Raw genomic sequence first — 17,079 nt, 5'->3', positions numbered from 1 at the left:
GCCTGCAGGAGGAGGGGAGCAGAGGGGAGTCATGCAGCCTGCAGGAGCGGGGAGCAGAGGGGAGTCATGCAGCCTGCAGGAGGAGGAGAGAACAGAGGGGAGTCATGCAGCCTGCAGGAGGGGGGAGCAGAGGGGAGTCATGTAGCCTGCAGGAGGGGGGAGCAGAGGGGAGTCATGCAGCCTGCAGGAGGAGGGGAGCAGAGGGGAGTCTTGCAGTCTACAGGAGGGGGGAGAACAGAGGGGAGTCATGCAACCTGCAGGAGGAAGGGAGCAGAGGGGAGTCATGCAGCCTGCAGGAGTGGGGAGCAGAGGGGAGTCATGCAGCGTGCAGCAGGCAGCTCTCACAGAGCAAGTGGGAGAGAGCTCAGCCACTCACATCTGTCCATCAAATACCTCACTCCCTCCTCCTTGGGACAAACGGGATGGGAAGGATGGAGGACAGACAGAAGCTTCTCAAGCCTCCCCCACAGGCAGCTGTGTCTATTTCATGTGCCAGCACAGGCATGGGGCTGATGTGATGGGTTTCCCCCCATCATGACAGGCTTGCTTCTCAGAGTCAAGGCCCGGTCATTTGCTGATGGGCAGACCCTACAGTGTTGGCCAGGAGTGCTCCCCTTTGAGCCTTAATACCATCTTGCCAAGAATCAGTTCATTGGAATTCAAAGGCCAGTCACGTTTTGAGGGGGCCCTCATATTGTGGGACTCAAGACAAGTGGGTTTTTAATACTGAGGGGAGGAGAAAAGAAAAGGTCCAAAGCAGGGCAGATAATCAGAGTGGAAGGGAGGCAGTGAGAATTCTGGAAAGGAGGGGGACAAAAATGGATGGGGTTCTCAGTGCTCTGTGGCCGGGCCTTGGGGTGGCGGTGTGGGTGGTGTTTAATAAGTGCTGGTGGATCTTGGGGTGGAGGAGGGAGGAAAGACGCTTCCCATGGTCAACCCCACACTGAGCAGATATCGGGCCAGTCCTGGTTGCACCCCCCCCAACAAAACTCACCCTGTGTCCCTTTGCATACACGCCATAGCCTGTAACATTGGCTCCATTGGACAGCCCGGTGGTCGTCAGAGTGGGCGGCCTCCAGGAGACCTGCACGGTGGCTGAGCTGGCCCCAGCTTGGACAGTGACATCTTGTGGGGGAGCCGGAGGACCTGAAGGGGACAGAAGGCAGAGAAGTTTCAGAGCATGGCCCCTGGCAGGTGAGCTGTTACTATACTACACCTGGAGGGTCTCACTTGGAAATGACGTCATTCGTTAAAGTTGCCAGGGCCAGGAGGAGAGATTAGGAAGTGTGAAAGAGGCAGAGAGAGCTCGGGAAAGCAGCAGCTCCCAGGATGCGCGCTGCACTGTGGCCTTAACCTCTGGGGGCATTCATTCTCCCTTCCAGAAACGCCTGCTGCCTGGCTCTCAGCCTATGTGACTGGACAAAGCTACCTGGACCCTGTTGCCAGGCCAGCCGGTGATTCGGGACTGGCTGGTCAGCCCCATGATCAGTTCTGGACGGGCCAAGGAGATCGCAGTGTTGGGCAGAGGAGAGGGATCCCTCCCTCTGCCTCTCCCCTCCTCTTCTGCTCCCCTCTTCCTCCCTCCTGCCTTCCCTCCATCCTTCTCTCTCTCTCTTCATTGGACTTGAGCCTGGACTTGAGCCTTCATTGAACGTAAGCCTGGACCACTGAGCACCCATCTTGCCAGCTGGTGGGAGAAGGACAAAACTGAAAGATGGAGAGAGACGGGGTTCTAATGAAGCCGTGTGAACCCGAGAGTCCAGCTCTGCACACAGACTTTCCAGCTGCACCCGCTGACACACTTCCTTTTGTGCTGAAGCCAGTTGGAACTGTGCTTGTTGGATGTTGCGAGATGAAGTCTTGAGTAGTTGATTTGAGCAACAAGGAGGCAGGGCTCATGTCACCAGTCATTCTGGGCGGCTCCTGGGGACAGCAGGATTGCTCATCCTGCACTGACCCTTTCCTCTAGGTCTGTGCAAAACTCCCCACATCCGCCCGCTTGGAAGGATGGGAAGGAATGGATTTGTAACTTTGAGGGAAGGCTCCACACGCTCCAGGGCCCAGCTGAAGCCCCCCAGCTCCAGATTTCCAGGGAGGAGAGCAGGGGCTGTTCCCTGAGGATGTCCACATGCTGCGCCTTCTTCTCACTCTCATACTTCATCTCACCAATCCTCACACTCCTGTGATCTCAGCACATCCCCAGTGTGCACAGGAGGAAATTAAGGGAAGTCACTCAGCTGCTAAGCGTGGGAAGCAGAATTCGTGCGGCACGTGCCTGCAGCCCATGGGCCAAGGCACATACGACCCCACTCTCGATGACGTGCTGTGATAAAGGTCTTTAAAACCTCTTTGCAACTCAGCTCAGAAGTTAAATCCCGACCAGACAGTTCCATTAAACATGACACATCGCCTCATTACTCTTAAGGGCAAAGGTCAAGCCCTGAAATGGGTCTGGGACTTTTCACGGCACCCCCTGCATGAAGTGAAGTCGCAGCAGAGGGCAGGGTGTGTGGGTGACAGAAGACTTGAGGAGCTGCTGCTCTGCCAGCTGCAGCCCATCTCTCCGCCCCGGCCCAGAGACGGCTGACCGGTGGGGAAGTGTGCTGGAGTCTGTCGCATAGGGGCATTTAGAACCCCGACGCCGGAGTTCAGACTGAGCTGGGTTCAGGAGGCAGCCTCACCTCTCCCCCCGGGAAAGCTCTCCCCATTCCTGCCACTCATTTCACTATCCGCGGTCCAGACACTCCTCCTTCTGGACAGGCAATGGAAATAGCCTGCTATGGGATGAGAGCCCAGGGGGCTCCCTCAGCCCTCCCGCCACGTGAGGACACAGAGAGAAGGCGCCATCTAGGAACCAAGAAGTGGTCCTCACCAGACGCCAAGTCTGCTGACGCCTTGATCGTGGACTTCCAGCTTCCAGAACTGTGAGAAATCAATGTCTGTTGCTGAAACCCCCAGTTTATGGCAGTTTTATCAGCCTGAGTGGACTAGGATACCCAGTGGTCGGGAGCTAACCTACGGGAACACTCCCTGTGCTTGGCATCTTCTCCAGGGTCCCATTCCCCTCCATCTCAATGTGAGCTCCTCCAGGAAGCCTTCCCCCCATCCCACTGGATGTGCTCCTCATCCTCATCTGAGTCCCCGGGAGTCCCTGAGATTGGTGCTTCTCGTTTCTTCACCTCAGCACCGATGGCAAGATTTCAGGGGAGGCATCAGTGGACAGAGGGGTCCTCACTATCCTGGTTTTCCTGACTGATGTCCTGGAAGCCAGGCAGGAAACCAAAGGTCATCACAGAACGTGGATGAATTGACCTTTGTAAATTACTTCCTACCCGGATGCGCTCCTCTCCCTAAAGCAGTGTCTGTCCCACCTGCCCCTGACCTTGCTGCCTTGTATATGAGACTCTAATTGACTATGGATTTCACAAATACTGGAGAGCTCAATGAAAGAAAAAGTGAATCCACCGTGAATTGAAAAGCCAATCTTGCATTAGATCAGAGTTTGTGCAGTTGGTAAAAATATCCTGGAGGATGACTGAATTGTTCGTGAAACTGTTGGGAAATGAGGTTGCGCAGGGCTGGGTTCATTAATCTCGGAAGAGAAATCCAACAAGGAGAGCATCAAGACAGGTGTCTCCAGGGAACTATGTGACCGTCACAGGACTGAGACAGGGCCTAGACCTAATGAACGACGCCTTCAAATATTTTTGCAAAACAATCTTCTTCGCTCAAAGAAGGCTGCTCTTCCCCAGGTGTCCAGACTCCTATCCTGGGCACAGCCGACCTGCTTGGAAGGGCTACCTTGTGTGTGCATCCAGTAAAAATTAGCACAACAGAAATCTCTGGGCGTCCAGGTAGTAGTTGCCCCTTAGCACTGGGATCCTGATTAATCAGAAAACCAGCAGACCCAGCAGCCTCGTCCCCCTTGTCCCACGTCTTCACAGTGTCCCGGGAGTGTGCGTGGGAAGGGGAGGGGAGCCCACTGCTCCTCCTGTTACAGCTGAGAGTGCCGGGAAGGAGCCGGCGGCTCGCGAACCCCCAGAATCGCGCCAACAGTGGGACTCCCTGTCTTCTCCTCAAGTTCACCCACATGTGAGAGAGAGAAAGAGCAATTCTGAGAGGAGTGTGGGCGCTCAACGAGCACGTGCCGGGAGAGGATGCTGCAAGGAAGAGGAACGCCTGTCCCCTAGGATGGTCTCAATTTCCTCCTGTCTTTGTAGGACTGAGCCTCTTGCAAATGCAAGCATGAAAAGAAACATTTTCAACAACATGGCCCCTAAACAAATCCCAAGTATTCCTTCTGTCTCACACACACACGCACACACACACATACGCACACACGCTCATATTCCGTGCTTCCTGGGTGATTTAAGGCATTTTCCAGGAAAATGGTGGTTGCATGCAGTGTTCCCCTCTGCTCCCTGCCCCGGCCCCTCCCGTTGTACAGGGTGACATCCGGCCTCGTCCCCCTTGGGGGGACCCCATGGAAGGACGGGCTCACCTGCAGGCAACGTGGAGAACTCCACGAAGGCCTCCTGCTTCTCCCGCTGCTCCAGGGGCAGCTGCCACGGCATCTGGTGGGGTTTGGCCAGAACCTTCACCTTGTAGGCCATGTTGGGTCTGAGATTAAAGAACTGGTACTTGTACCGCGCAGCCTTGACGATGTCAAACTCCTCCTCGTTGAGGAAGATCACATGGCTGTAGTTGCTGTTGGTGGGCAGCCAGGAGAGCTGGGCGGAGATCTGTGTGATGTTGTCCACCCGCAGGTGGGAAGGGGCCACCACCACATCCTTGCCCACCAGCAGCGTGCACTGCAGCTCGTCCGAGCTGCCCCTGCTGGTCATGCACTGCACGGAGATGCGGTAGGTGCAGGCCGCCATGTTGAGCTTCTCGATGAGGGCCTTAGTTCTGCCGCCCAGCGTGAGGCTCAGGCGCGTCTCCTTGTCCACCAGCACGTTGTAGCTGCTCACCGTCCCCCATCCCGGGGGCACTGCCGGGGGCTCCCAGCCCACAATGACACTTTTGGCAAGTTGTTTGATAAGGGTGATTTTTCTAGGGTAAGGCACGATGTCTTCTCCAATGTCGTCAATGTTCATGTCCAGCGTCCCCGCGCCGTTGTCGGTTATGCCGGTATCTGTCTGAGTGGGGGAGTGGAGGTCAAGGATGCTCTCCCCCTCCACGCCGAAGCTGGAATGGTTGATGAAATTCTGATCCTGTTCATTTCCCAGTGCACTTGCCAGTCGCGACTCGTTGTCCTGGACAAAATCCACAAAGTTGGAGGGTACCAGACCCCTCTGCCCATCCAGGAGTTCGCCTGTTGGGTACAAGGGCAGCGTTATCCTCTGACCATCTCCTCAGGCCCTGAGTCCTGCAGCTGACTCTGCACCTCTCCCTGATGGAGCCATGCAGTAAAGCAACAGGGCTTCAGTGAGATTCCTGGGCTCTTTACAGGAATCTGTTCACACATCACCTCCTCAGGACCCCAGCCCCACCACCCACAACCCAACCTTGCCATCTGCTACCCCCCATTAGCCTGCCTGGTTTTCTCCACAGTGCTTATCGCAATCTGAAACTTCCGTGTTCATCTATCTGCGCGTGGTGATGAGCCCCTTCTACCTGGGGCAATGCCCCTCGGGGCAGGGAGATTTATCACCACACTGAACATCCTAGAGGGACACATGGTACATGGCAGGTGCTCGGTTAGGGTTTGATGGAAGGACGAACAAACACGTAAAATAGGCGGGTTTTGGAGGTTAGAAAACTAGACATCTCACTCTTAATTTTGTTTGAGCAATCATGCGAATAGGAATTAAAGGTGACTTTCCCATTGCAAAGCTATGTCCATCTTAATGAAATTCCCAACGTGTCCACCGGGGGTGAGACAAGACTATCAATTTGGTGCCAGAACCACCTGTAGGTTAAGTGGCAAAAAGATGCCATCAGGCTAGCTCTCGTGGCTACAGGCGGTCATGGTGGGGACCCCTTTATATTTCGTGAAATGACCTAGCTTCTGTGTATTCGCTTTATTAGTGGGGCTCAAAAGCAGACGCCCGGGAAACTGAGGAGCACTTTGAGGAGCTTCAAAGATGACGCTGTTTGGATAACCTTCCAGCACCAGCAGGAAGGGACATCTGCTCCCACACATCACAGAGTGTCCGCAGGCAAACGGCTCCATGGAGGCCAAGGGACCCACGGAGGCTGGGAAGAGCTGAGCACTGGGGGCTGCTCTCAACAGACCCCCGACTCAGGACATGCAACTGGCCTGGGGGAGTGCATGCGGCCATTTAACCCGTCCTGGGTTCAACCAGAATAAACAAGGCCTCTGACTCTGCTTCTGACCCCACGGAGGGCGAGGGTCCTGAGACTGACTCTGCCTGGAAGGTGTCCTATAAATACAGCCTCCTTTCCACACAAGGGGAGATGATGGTGATGATGATGTGATGACTAACATTTATTGAGCAACTACTGTATACCAGGCCCTCTTCTGACCTCTTCACACCTATGACCTCATTTATCCTCACAGCCACCCCACAAGGTGGGAACTACAGCTGGGGAAACTGAGGCACAGGGCAGTGAAGCAAAGCTTCCCACTATCACACGGATGATGGGACCCTGAGCTTGGCAGCCTGCTTGTGATCAGGCCTCTGGGAGGTTTACGTGGCATGAAGCCTGGTGTGAATGTTCCGGAGATTTCCAGCAAGGGTTTTCTGGCAGCCGCCTTGGTCCCATATTTCTACATTGGTGTGAAAACCGGTGAAAGTAACGTGAATTTATGTTAAGAGTTCAAACTCTTTTGCCACCAATCGTGGTGAAATTTCTGGGGTGGAGGATCCACGACAGTGCTCCCGAGAACCGACAGGAAATGATCCCGCCCACAGGCTCCTGAGCATCAACGGAGGCAGCCTGACCTCACACCGATGAGCACCCAGGACAAGAGCTGAGGGCCTCTGTCCACGAGGTCGTGAGACAGAACCTGCTAGTTTAGCAGGAAATAGTCCTCCACGCAGGTGAACCAGGAAGAAACCAAGAGCCTACTGTGTACAAGGTGATGGAGAAGTTTTGGGGGCTCAGGGATCTTGATTTATGAAGCTGCTGGCGCTGTCACATGCTCATCCTCAAGCTAAAAAGGTGACAGAAAGTCAGGCATTTCAGGCAGAGGAGTTTACATTTCCTGATTTCAAACTGTGGGAGGGGGCCTGGGAGGATGTGGGCCAGACCACCCTAAGCGAACAATGGAACCTCAAGGTCAATGGGATGGTGCTGAGCCAGGGGAGGCCACCTGGAAGGCGCCCTGGCCCTGCCACAGAAGATGTCTACTGGGAGACCCGAGGATGCTGGGGCAGAAGATGGAAGAGGGAAGAGAGACTTTTTGGGAACAAGAGGATCCGTCAGCCCCGTGTGCCCAGGAAGCCCTGCCGAGACTAACATTATAAAATATCCCCCGAGTGGCAGAGGTCTACTTGGAGTTAAAAATAGGGAATCCCATTCAATCTCAGAAAGAGGAAACTGATAACTCTGGAGAGCGGGAGGGTCAGAGGAGAGGACTGGGGCAGCCAGGAGCGATTTGGGAACCCGGCCGGTCTATCAGGCCCCCGGACAAATTAGCCTGGGGTGGACTGGCCCCTGTGCGCCGACAGGCCCCACATCCTAACAGACCTTCGTAGAAGCCGTCCTCATCCATGTCTCCATAGACGTAGAGGTATTTCCCTGCCGTGAGGGGCAGCTCAGCTTCCGGGTTCTCATTGGGCCCATCAAAGGGGTTGTAACTGGGGGGAGAAAGGAGACTCATTCAGTGGATGCCCTGTATGGAGAGGGGTCCTGGCCCCTCCCTGCAGAGTGCAGACTGCCATGATGCTTCTGTCTCCTCTTCCTGGCAAACTACAGACCCGCATGACGGCTCAGTGCAATGAGCCCTCTGTACACCGAGAATTCAGGCCACTGTTGCCCTGCTCATAGATTTAAAACAAAAAGTTAATTCTGAAACCACATCGAAAGCTCAGAGCCCTTCGTATCAGATGACATGGTTATAATTCCGATATTTCTGTTCACACCTGTCACTTCTGCCATAACTACAAATTTCCAAATTACTAAGTAAGTAAGAAATTAACCCTCTGGTCTTTTGATATATATGATTTAGCAAAGGTAGAATCATGTTACATATACTATTTAGCAATCTGCTTATTTTTTACACTTTGCAACATGGCAGGACTATCCTTCCACCTCATGAAATATTCTATCATGTCCTTTTTAAGGGATGTGTAATATTCCACTGAACAGGTTAGCATACTTTATTTAACCAATTTCCTAGTGTTAGGCATTGATGTTGCTTCTAGATTTTGGCTAATAAATCAGTGTTGCATCATATATTCTTATAAACATATCTTTGCACACATCCACACTTTCTTCCTAGAGATAAATCCCTAGGAAGTATATTTGTATGTACTGCCAAAATGCCCTGAAAAATGGATGCGCCACTTTACCTTCCTCTCCTCCAGGAATATAAAAGTGCCCACATTCTCAAATCCTCAATTGAGGAATTAACATTTTTTAAAGTCATGTCCAACTTGCAAATAAAACTTTTGTTAGACGAATTTTGGATTTTCTAATTAAAAGGGGGTGACGGAAACGGGGATTGTTTGGACACAAGGAGTGAGGGTCCGGGGTCCAGGATGACTCAAAGCTTTCTGGCCTTGGGGTGAGCAGATGCGGATACAATTGCTGAGTGGGGGTCCCTGGGAGGGCCACTGGGTGCACGGAGGACGGAGACCAAGGGTTCACTCTGGATGTCTTACGTGGATTAGGTGGTGACTACATGAGCTCAGAGAGGACATGGGCTGGAGACAGGGACTGGAGTGGTCGGTGTGCAGATGAAGAGTCCACCTGAGGTGGGAGGAGGGAGAGAGAAGACGGGAGATGGGCCCCGGCTTCAGGAAACCCCACATTCAGCTCTCAGGAAGGGGAGTCTCAGCTGGTGAAAGAGAGGCTCGAAGAGGCCAGAGGTGAGAGGAGCACGGTGGGAGCTGAGGGGGTGTGCACAGAGGAGGTCAGAGAAAATGACCATCCACCGGGGATGAGCGGGTAACGGATGGGGTCTGTCTGCGCAGAGCACTGCTGTCTGTATATAAAAAGGAAGGGGACCCTGACACAGGGCACGGGTGGGGCTTGATGAGCGGTGCTGAGCTCAAGACTCCAGAAACGAAAGATGCAGGAAGTGTCCAGAATAGGGAAACTTCAGGAACAGCCCAGCGGTTGTCCAGGGCGGGTGGGGATCGAGGGGACGGGGGCAACAGCTGGAGGGGACGGGGTTCTTGCTGAGGTGATGGAGACATTCTAAACTCGACGGTGGCCACGGTGGCACACATCTGAGAATACGCTCAAGCCCATGGAACAGCACGTGGCAGATGCGTGAACTGTACAGTGTGTGAATTATATCTCAGTAAAGCTGCTGGAGGAGAAGGATGGGGGCGCCCGGGTCAGCGAGGGTCGTCTGGCTGTGCGCATGGCCGGGAAGCAGAGCTTCGAGGGAAGAGAGTGAGGGGTGGTGCCGGAGGGGAAGCGAGGCTGGCGAGGCTTCTCTGGTTTTAAGTTTGGGGAAACGTCTAAGCAGGTTGTGGAACAATGACAGTGTTTAGCCCCAGGGGAAACCCAAACTCCCACTTTAACCTTCAGAGCCACTCCTCTGGGGGCCCAAGGGCACTGAGAGGACCGGGGTCTGCACAGTTCTCTCTGGGACTGGCATTCTGGGCTATTCACAGTTTGGTTTGGTTTGGTTTGGGTGGGGGGAAGGGTGGTAAAAAGAATAAACCTAAAACCATCACCGGGAAAACACAAACAGCTCCAACAAAGGACGGACGCAGACGTTGGAGCACTGCTGGTGTGACTGCGTATCATGGATAAACTCGGTGGGGAACTGTGCTCACTCCTCGCCTGTGGACTCCGTCCTCAGGTGCATTAGCTCTTGGGCACCTGTCCCCAGAATAAGCCTCCCTTTCCACGAAAGTGGAGGCAGTGGAGGCCAGCGGGCATTTTGCAGGTGGCCCCGCACGTTGCACACTGCAGCTCCAAGGGGCCAGGCTCCTGGGGGGGCAGGGAGGGTGTGCGGCTCACCGGGGCCCAGCTTGGCTAGAGAAACAACCTCGACATGGGCCAGCTCAGCATCCCAGCCGTCGCCCAATTTGCAGTATTGAGGGCTCCGGGTGAAGAGCTGTGCCCCGTCCTCACCCACATACAGAATGAAAGAACCACTCTCCTCTCAGACACGGGGCGGGACTGAGCCCTCCTCAGGCCCCGCTGACAGTGGCCTCGCATGTCTTCCCAGCACTGTGGCAGTGTCCCCAGGGACAGTGTGATGGGCTTGTGTGGGGGTGCAGCCAGCACTCCGCTCCCAGCCCCTGGGAGAAGGGACGTCCTCAGCGAATGGAGGGTTCCCCGACGCAACACCTCCCGTGCCCAAGGCCTCCTGTGCTCACGGGTGCTCAGGAGGTGCAGAGAGGAGCATCACTCTCACCTGTAGCGGGCAACACACAAGTGGACCTTTCCTGAGTATCTCTGCTTGGAGGTATTGGAATTCCGTTCATTATCCATCTGTTAAAGACACAAGTGGATACGCAGGCTGCTGAAGCTGTAGGTTTCACACTTCATGCCAGAAACACACAGGGAATCCCTTCCGCAGTCTCACTGGGCTTCAGGGCCTCAGAGGGTGGAACTCTCATGAGACGCTGCTATACCCATATTCTCAGGCTTAGGTCTGAGCCCAGAGACAAAGCGGGTCCCTCAGCGTGGGCTCCTTGGTCACAGAGAAGGATGTTTATAAAGAACTCGTCTCCACATACCAAGATTGGACTCAAGGTGGGGACCCTCCCCAATGTAATTTAAGGCATGGGACGCTCACCGAGCCAGACCCAGGGCAAGTGCCAGACCCTGCTAGGCTCCTTGGAAGACACAAAGACAGACAACAATTTGTGCCCTCTGCCCTTGAGGGGCTCAGTCCACAGAGGGAGACAGAAGTGCATCGGATCATCTGATAGTGCACCGTGCTCCAGGACTGGGACATCCTGGAAGACTGCGTGGAGAAGGTGACATGGGGTGCACTTTCCTCTGTCCTACTCTTCTTTGCTGTCCCGGAGTCTGCGGAGCACCAGGACTGCCTGTGCGTGTTTCCTTACACCTGCTACGACAATCTCTGGGGTCAGGAGGGGGTGAAGGAGAAGCCCATCGTTGGTCAACGGGGCTGGAGGAGGAAGCGTCGTCTTTTCTCATAGGAGTGGGAGTGAATGTGGGCAGGAGTGTGAGTTCCTTCCCCAGACAGGAAGGCAATGTCTCTGCTCTCGTCCCTACTCATAATACCAGACTCTGCACAGCAGTCGGAGTGGAATTAGACCATGTTACTCCATCCTAAAACCTTTCAGTGGCTTCCCACTGGGCTTAGACAAAAAATCAAGAGCTTCCCTTTGGCCTATGGCCTCAACTCGTCTCTCCACTCCTCCCAGCTCCACTCCAGCCCAATGGCCCTCTTCTGGGCTCCTTCATGGATACAACACAACACAAGTAGCCCAATGGCTGCCCTCGCCTCTGCCTCATCACTCTGGGTCACTGGCTTGTGTCGTCGTCACAACACTCGCTGTTACCTGACTTTTTAAGTGTTGACTTGTTTATCATCTATCTCCCCAGGAGAACAGCATCTCCATGAGAGCAGGGACCTTACCTGTCTGTTCATGGGGAGCCCTCACATCGGGCAGCACATGGTAGGTGGTCCGTGAAAACTGGTTGAGAGAATTAATGGGAGTGAGGGAAGAAGCCGGGAGAAGGAAGAAAGACGAAGAGGATGAGGAAGAAAGAACGAGGGAGGATGCTCAATGTCACCCCAGACATCATGGCACAGACAGGCCAGTGGGCCCTCTGCCAGGACAGGACTCACGTCGGGCTCAAATCTGCATCTTGGGCTACTGGATCTTGACAGAAAGGTGGGCTTGACAGACAGAGGCTCCGGCTTGTCACGGGGGAGCGGGAGGGGCCGGATATATTCACCAATCGCAGCGCGGCTTCCAATAGAGCTCTCTTGACCTGGCCACGAGTATCAAAACAATGTGAGAAAGACACAAACAAAATAATAAAAGCGCACTGGTCCTTTGCCTTCTGAGTGTGCCTTTTGCCTTCGTTGGCATCAGCCTTGATCTGTCTACACAAGCTGGTCTGACCCCACCTCCGCTCTGGGCAGTCCATCTGGCAGAGTCCACTCCTGGCTATAACAATTGTTTGGTGGTGATGGTGGGGTTGCATGTGAGATGAGAAGGTACCATCAGAGGGAATTTAGTGGGAGTCATTGGCAAAGAGCATCTCCCCTTGCCTGACTTACAACTGAGAGGCTATGAGGCTCGGTAATGCTGCAGCCATATTACCACCAGGAGGAGGAAACTTTGTCCAAGAATAGAGCCTGCTCATAGAAAAAGGAGCCATAAGATGGAGAGAGGAACTGGATCCTGGTGACATGGTTGGAGCCCTGAATCCAGCTGTTCCTGAAGCTAAACCCACCTACTCTTCATCTACTTTATATGATAAATAAATTCCTTTTTACCCACACCACGTTAGGTTGGCTTTGCTGTTACTTATGACCAACAGTCCTAACTTATACACAGAGTGGCCAAAGGGCCTGGTTTATAGCTAAAAATACTTCTTATAAGAGACGTATAAGGACCAAAGTAGTTCTCTGCCCTCCCTTCCTCTCAGAGTTGAGAGGGCCGCTTAGGCCTGCCCTCGCCTGGAGGGAGAATGGGGCATGTGACCAGTGCTGGCCTCGACTGTCGGATTGAAGTCAGGCACCCTCCTTAGGATGAGATGGGAAACTCAGAAGCAGCTTTTTCCCTTCCCTGAGCTCCCAGGCCAGTGGGCTGCAGATGCTCCTCCCTGGCTGTAGCTGTCCCATCACGGGGTTGCCTCCCTGAAGAACACGACTTACTGAGTCCAAATCAGGAACTGAAACATGTGCAAAACAATGTGGGAGGGGTTCCAACAATGGCTGTGCAGAAGCCACCTGCCACAGAGCCCCCGGCTCCAGCCTGACCAAGGGGACAGTGAGAATGCACCACTGAGACAGAGAATCAATGCTGAAATAGGCCTGGGCCCCCTGCTGGGCAGTCAGATCTCAGAGAGCAGGGTCTTGCTCTGGTCACTGCATACAGCCCGAGTGCCCACAGCAGGCCTTGGCCTACAGCAGGTGCAGAGGAAACACTTACTGAATGAGTCGACTCCCAGAAGCCTCAGAAGACCAGCCTAAGACAGAGCTGGTTGCAGGGTTCCTAGTGCTGCAGACCTGACTTGCTCTCATCTCTTCGAGTGATGGAGAGAGACCCCTGCTCAGGCTTGCCCTGGCCACAGACCCATGAGTGGAAGTGATGTGTCCCGCTTTGGGCAGAGGCTTTTTTGAGCTGGCGTGCAATTGCTGTTACCTTTCCCCTGCAACAGAACATTCCAGAAAGAGGAGGCTCTGTCTGCTAGCCTTGCCGAGGGAAGGCAACGTGGATCCAAGTCCCTAAGCCAGACTGAGAAGGACATGGAGCATGATCGAGACGTAGATGTGGCTGTTTAAACCCCTGAGATTTGGGGGGGTGTTTGTCACTGCAGCAGAACATGGCCCCTCCTGACTGATACACAGCTTGGTGAACAGCGTGGGATGACATAACCAACAGAGGTGAATGAATATAGCAGAGTTCCCTCGCATTCACATGTAACTTGCACAATCCAGTTCTCTAGAGGAAAATAATTCATTGGTGTGGTGGATTTTCCCGGCCATCCTGCTCTGGGTGGATATGAGGTTAGAGGCAGAAACGGGCCATGCCCTTAGGTGGCGCTGGCTCCCACAGGCCCCTCGTGGAGTGAACATGGCACTCTTGTGATTCGACTGCTTCAAGATACATATTTTCTGGAAAATATGGCCGCTAAGCCCAAACCAATGACTTTGTCTGGTGCTTCACCAAAACCAGCTCCAATCCTGGAAGGAAAGCTAGCCGTGCAGGCGGTGGCTCTGGGAGGTGGCGTGCCTCTTTCCAACACGCTCCCTTCCCAGGAGATCCCAGGGATAATTCTGTCCGTGTGCAATTGTTGCCTTGTCTGTTCTCAGATGTGACCCCACTGTACAGAACGCGAGTCCCTCAGGGGCTCTCCATCAACCCTTCATTGCCCTCCTCAGCCCCTGGGCCAAGCTGGCCTCAGGCAGGAGGGGGCTGAGGGCATGAGCACACATCCACCCGGGGCCTTCTCTGGCCCTGTGCTGGCCCTGCCTGTGCCTCTTGCCCTTGGACTGTGTAAAGAGGGAAGCCCAGCCAGCGCCTGAGCTCCCGGGTGGCGCTCACCGTTAAAGGGGCCCCTGCCCTGTGCAGTCCAGGAAGGACCTTGGGGAGGTCTCAGGATGGCCGGAGGAAGCTCTCTCGTAGGCTTCTTCCTGAGGACTGATAAGCGATGCCAGCACAGCAAGGATGATGTAAGGATGATGCCAACTGTGCAGGGGCCTTGCGCCAAGTGTGGGGCAAGGCAACAGTTAACTAAACGAGCTAGGTCAGTTAGGATGACGACCTCCCAGTGGCTATACGGAAGCCTTGGCACAAAGCTGTTCTTCTGCCGAGACCTGAGCACTCAGCTTGGCAGAGACGCAGTCCTGTTTTGCTTGGTTCTTAGTCAGGGTCCATTTTCCACTGTCATGAATCAGATCCCTTCTTCCAGGTCGATCTCGACACTGAGTCACTCAGGTAAATCTCTGCTCCCCCTCCACTGACCCCTGAGCTTTCCCCAGAAGAACACTGACGTGCCTCGCAGAAGAGAGTTCACATAGCAGGCCCGAGGCTGCTGTCTTTAGAAGGGCTGAGTCCGGGAACTCAGCTTCTACAATGCTCCCTAACCGATGAGGGGTTTCACTGTAACTAGGCTGCGTTCACAATGTGGTTTTGCTGAGCCTCTGCCTTCCTTCTGGCAGTCCGGGATTCTGGCACGTGCCGGGCAGAGGTGCCTATGTGACCAGCCCCCAGTAAAACCCTGGGCTCCACGTTTCTAACGGGCACCCCACACTCGCGGCTGCATTTTTCACTGTGAAGGGGGTGCTCTGTGTGGCCCTTGCGGGAGGCAGACAGCATAGCATGCTTGCACATGGATTCCTCCAGACCCCCGTCTCTTCCCTCATGCTCTCACTGGGTACCGGTCCAGTGTCTCTGTAACAGACTGAGCCAGGAGCTCAACTGTATGCTGAGTCCTGGACTCACCGGGTGTGTGCGGGGCTTGGGGACCCTGAGAAACATGCACTGGCCAACCCTGTAGGACCACCCAAACAAAAACTCCTTTTTCCTCCGGTAAGAATGTAAACTGTCTTATCTCTTCGCACCTGTCAGGGTGCACAGCTCAAACATCGTTTCCCAGAAGCGGCCCTCCCTGGCCACCACAGGTAAGCTGCGCTGGTCACTTTCGATCTTACCACCCTGTCCTCACGCCCGTGCCTGGTGGGAGGCCCCCTGGTCATTCGTCTGTCCACTTGCTTCTTGTCTGTCTCTGCCCATGAGAGGAGGCTCCTCGTGGGCCTAGCCATCTGGTTAGCACGGCAGCCTCGACACCGTGAACACGGCCTGGCTGCCCTGTGTGCTCAGACGTGTGGGGGGATGGTCAGAACTTCTTGTCCCTCCGTCTGGTTTACATAGCCACTTAGCGCTCCAGCTAATGCCTGAACAGGAAGGGAAACTACAGGCCACTAATGATACTGAAGGGGGTTTTATCAAGATATGAGCTGCATACATCATTTCAATAACAAAAAGCACCAAAAAGAACTTATCACATGTCTGATAAGAACTCGGAGAAATGGGGAAGTTCCCTCTCTTTTGTGGAATTCCAAAATGGGGTTCAGACACTCATCTCCCCTAAATTTTTTTTAGAAAATCAACTTTTTAAACAGATAGATATACGCGGGTCTGCATTCCATTAACCTGTGTGTCGGATTAACCTCCAGCAGAAGGATGCTCCCAGGCTGATCGGAGAACTCCGCCGCGCCTGGACTGGAGGGTTAGTTAGATGCCTCTCTGATCAGCCTGCCTGCGACTAAGACAAAAATCACCCCCCCCACCTCACGCAGAGTGAGACTTCCTGCTCCCCACTCTGCCTCCCAAACACAAATGTGACGGGGAAGCGTTACAACGCCCCGCCGTTACCATGGCTGCCTTTGTCGGAACCGACAAGTCCCGTTGGCTGGCCTTGCTGGCATCCGCAGTCCCACGGTGGTGGCCCACTCTCCCCAGGTACCATAAAAAGGTGCCATCAGACACACTAGCTGTGCATAAGCTCCTGCGCAGCTCGCTGGCCGCCCCTTCTCCACTGCAGCCGAGGCCGGGACAGGCGCTTACCTTTGCTGATGGAGGGGGCTAGTCCGTTCATGTACGGCGGGAAAGGCTTGCTGGGGGATGTGGGGACATCCAAGGAGGCCACAGAGCTGCCGCCCAGCAGGTCGATCTTGCCCGCGTGCTGCCGGAACTTTTCCAGGTCCCGGGACAGCAGGCTGAACTGCTCACTCTGAGTCCGGCATTTCTCCTCCAGCTCTCGCACCTTGCTCTGCATGGGAGAGGCAGGGACATGTGTCACCTGGGGGCACCGTGTGGTGGGGACGTGTGTGTGACTGTGAGAGTGTGTGGTGTGTGCATGCATGTGTGCTGTGTGTGTATGTGTGTGAATGTGAGTGGGCATTATACGTATGCATATGTGTGCACACGAATGTGTGTTGTGTGTATGTGTGTGTGTGCACATGTGTAGTGAGTGCAAACATGTGTGTGTGTCTGTGGCGGGGGCTGCCTCCTACCTCCGGGGAGAACAGTGATAACACAAGCGCCGGTGCAGCTGGCGGGTGGCCGAGTTCTCTCCCAGGGTGCGCGTGGGAAACCACTGGTGCCAAGAATCCTGCAAACACGCAGATCCCAGCCAGCCGCGGATTGTGCTGGGCTCTGCGTGCAGCCGGGCACTTTGTGGTTGGCACGCCTCGCCATAGCTGTTTCAAATTTGGAGCACGAGGCCGTGACACAGCCCGGACTTGGGGGAACGGCTCAGTTGCTAACCCAC

The 17,079-nt window shown here is 54.5% G+C and overlaps 1 protein-coding gene across 6 annotated transcripts in view; it reads right to left on the bottom strand.

The window, feature by feature from the left end:
- The window catches only part of RIMBP2 (RIMS binding protein 2), a 194,461-nt gene that overhangs the window by 33,661 nt on the left and 143,721 nt on the right, over positions 1–17,079 (bottom strand). For all 6 annotated transcript variants that reach the window (XR_006885172.1, XM_046638728.1, XM_046638726.1 and 3 more), the window contains 6 exons: positions 16,374–16,578; positions 11,918–12,063; positions 10,508–10,584; positions 7,657–7,766; positions 4,502–5,314; positions 995–1,146 (listed from right to left, as the gene is read on the bottom strand). Coding sequence is in view for 5 of the 6 variants with exons in the window: in XM_046638728.1 (XP_046494684.1) it covers positions 995–1,146; positions 4,502–5,314; positions 7,657–7,766; positions 10,508–10,584; positions 11,918–12,063; positions 16,374–16,578 (1,503 nt within the window). In the remaining variant the exon portion in view is untranslated. The remainder of the gene's footprint in view (positions 1–994; positions 1,147–4,501; positions 5,315–7,656; positions 7,767–10,507; positions 10,585–11,917; positions 12,064–16,373; positions 16,579–17,079) is intronic.

This window comes from Equus quagga, chromosome 15, assembly GCF_021613505.1.
Source record: "Equus quagga isolate Etosha38 chromosome 15, UCLA_HA_Equagga_1.0, whole genome shotgun sequence".
Lineage (NCBI taxonomy): Eukaryota > Metazoa > Chordata > Mammalia > Perissodactyla > Equidae > Equus > Equus quagga.
Note: the sequence above shows the minus strand (reverse complement) of the source record. Positions and strands in the feature narration are given on the sequence as shown.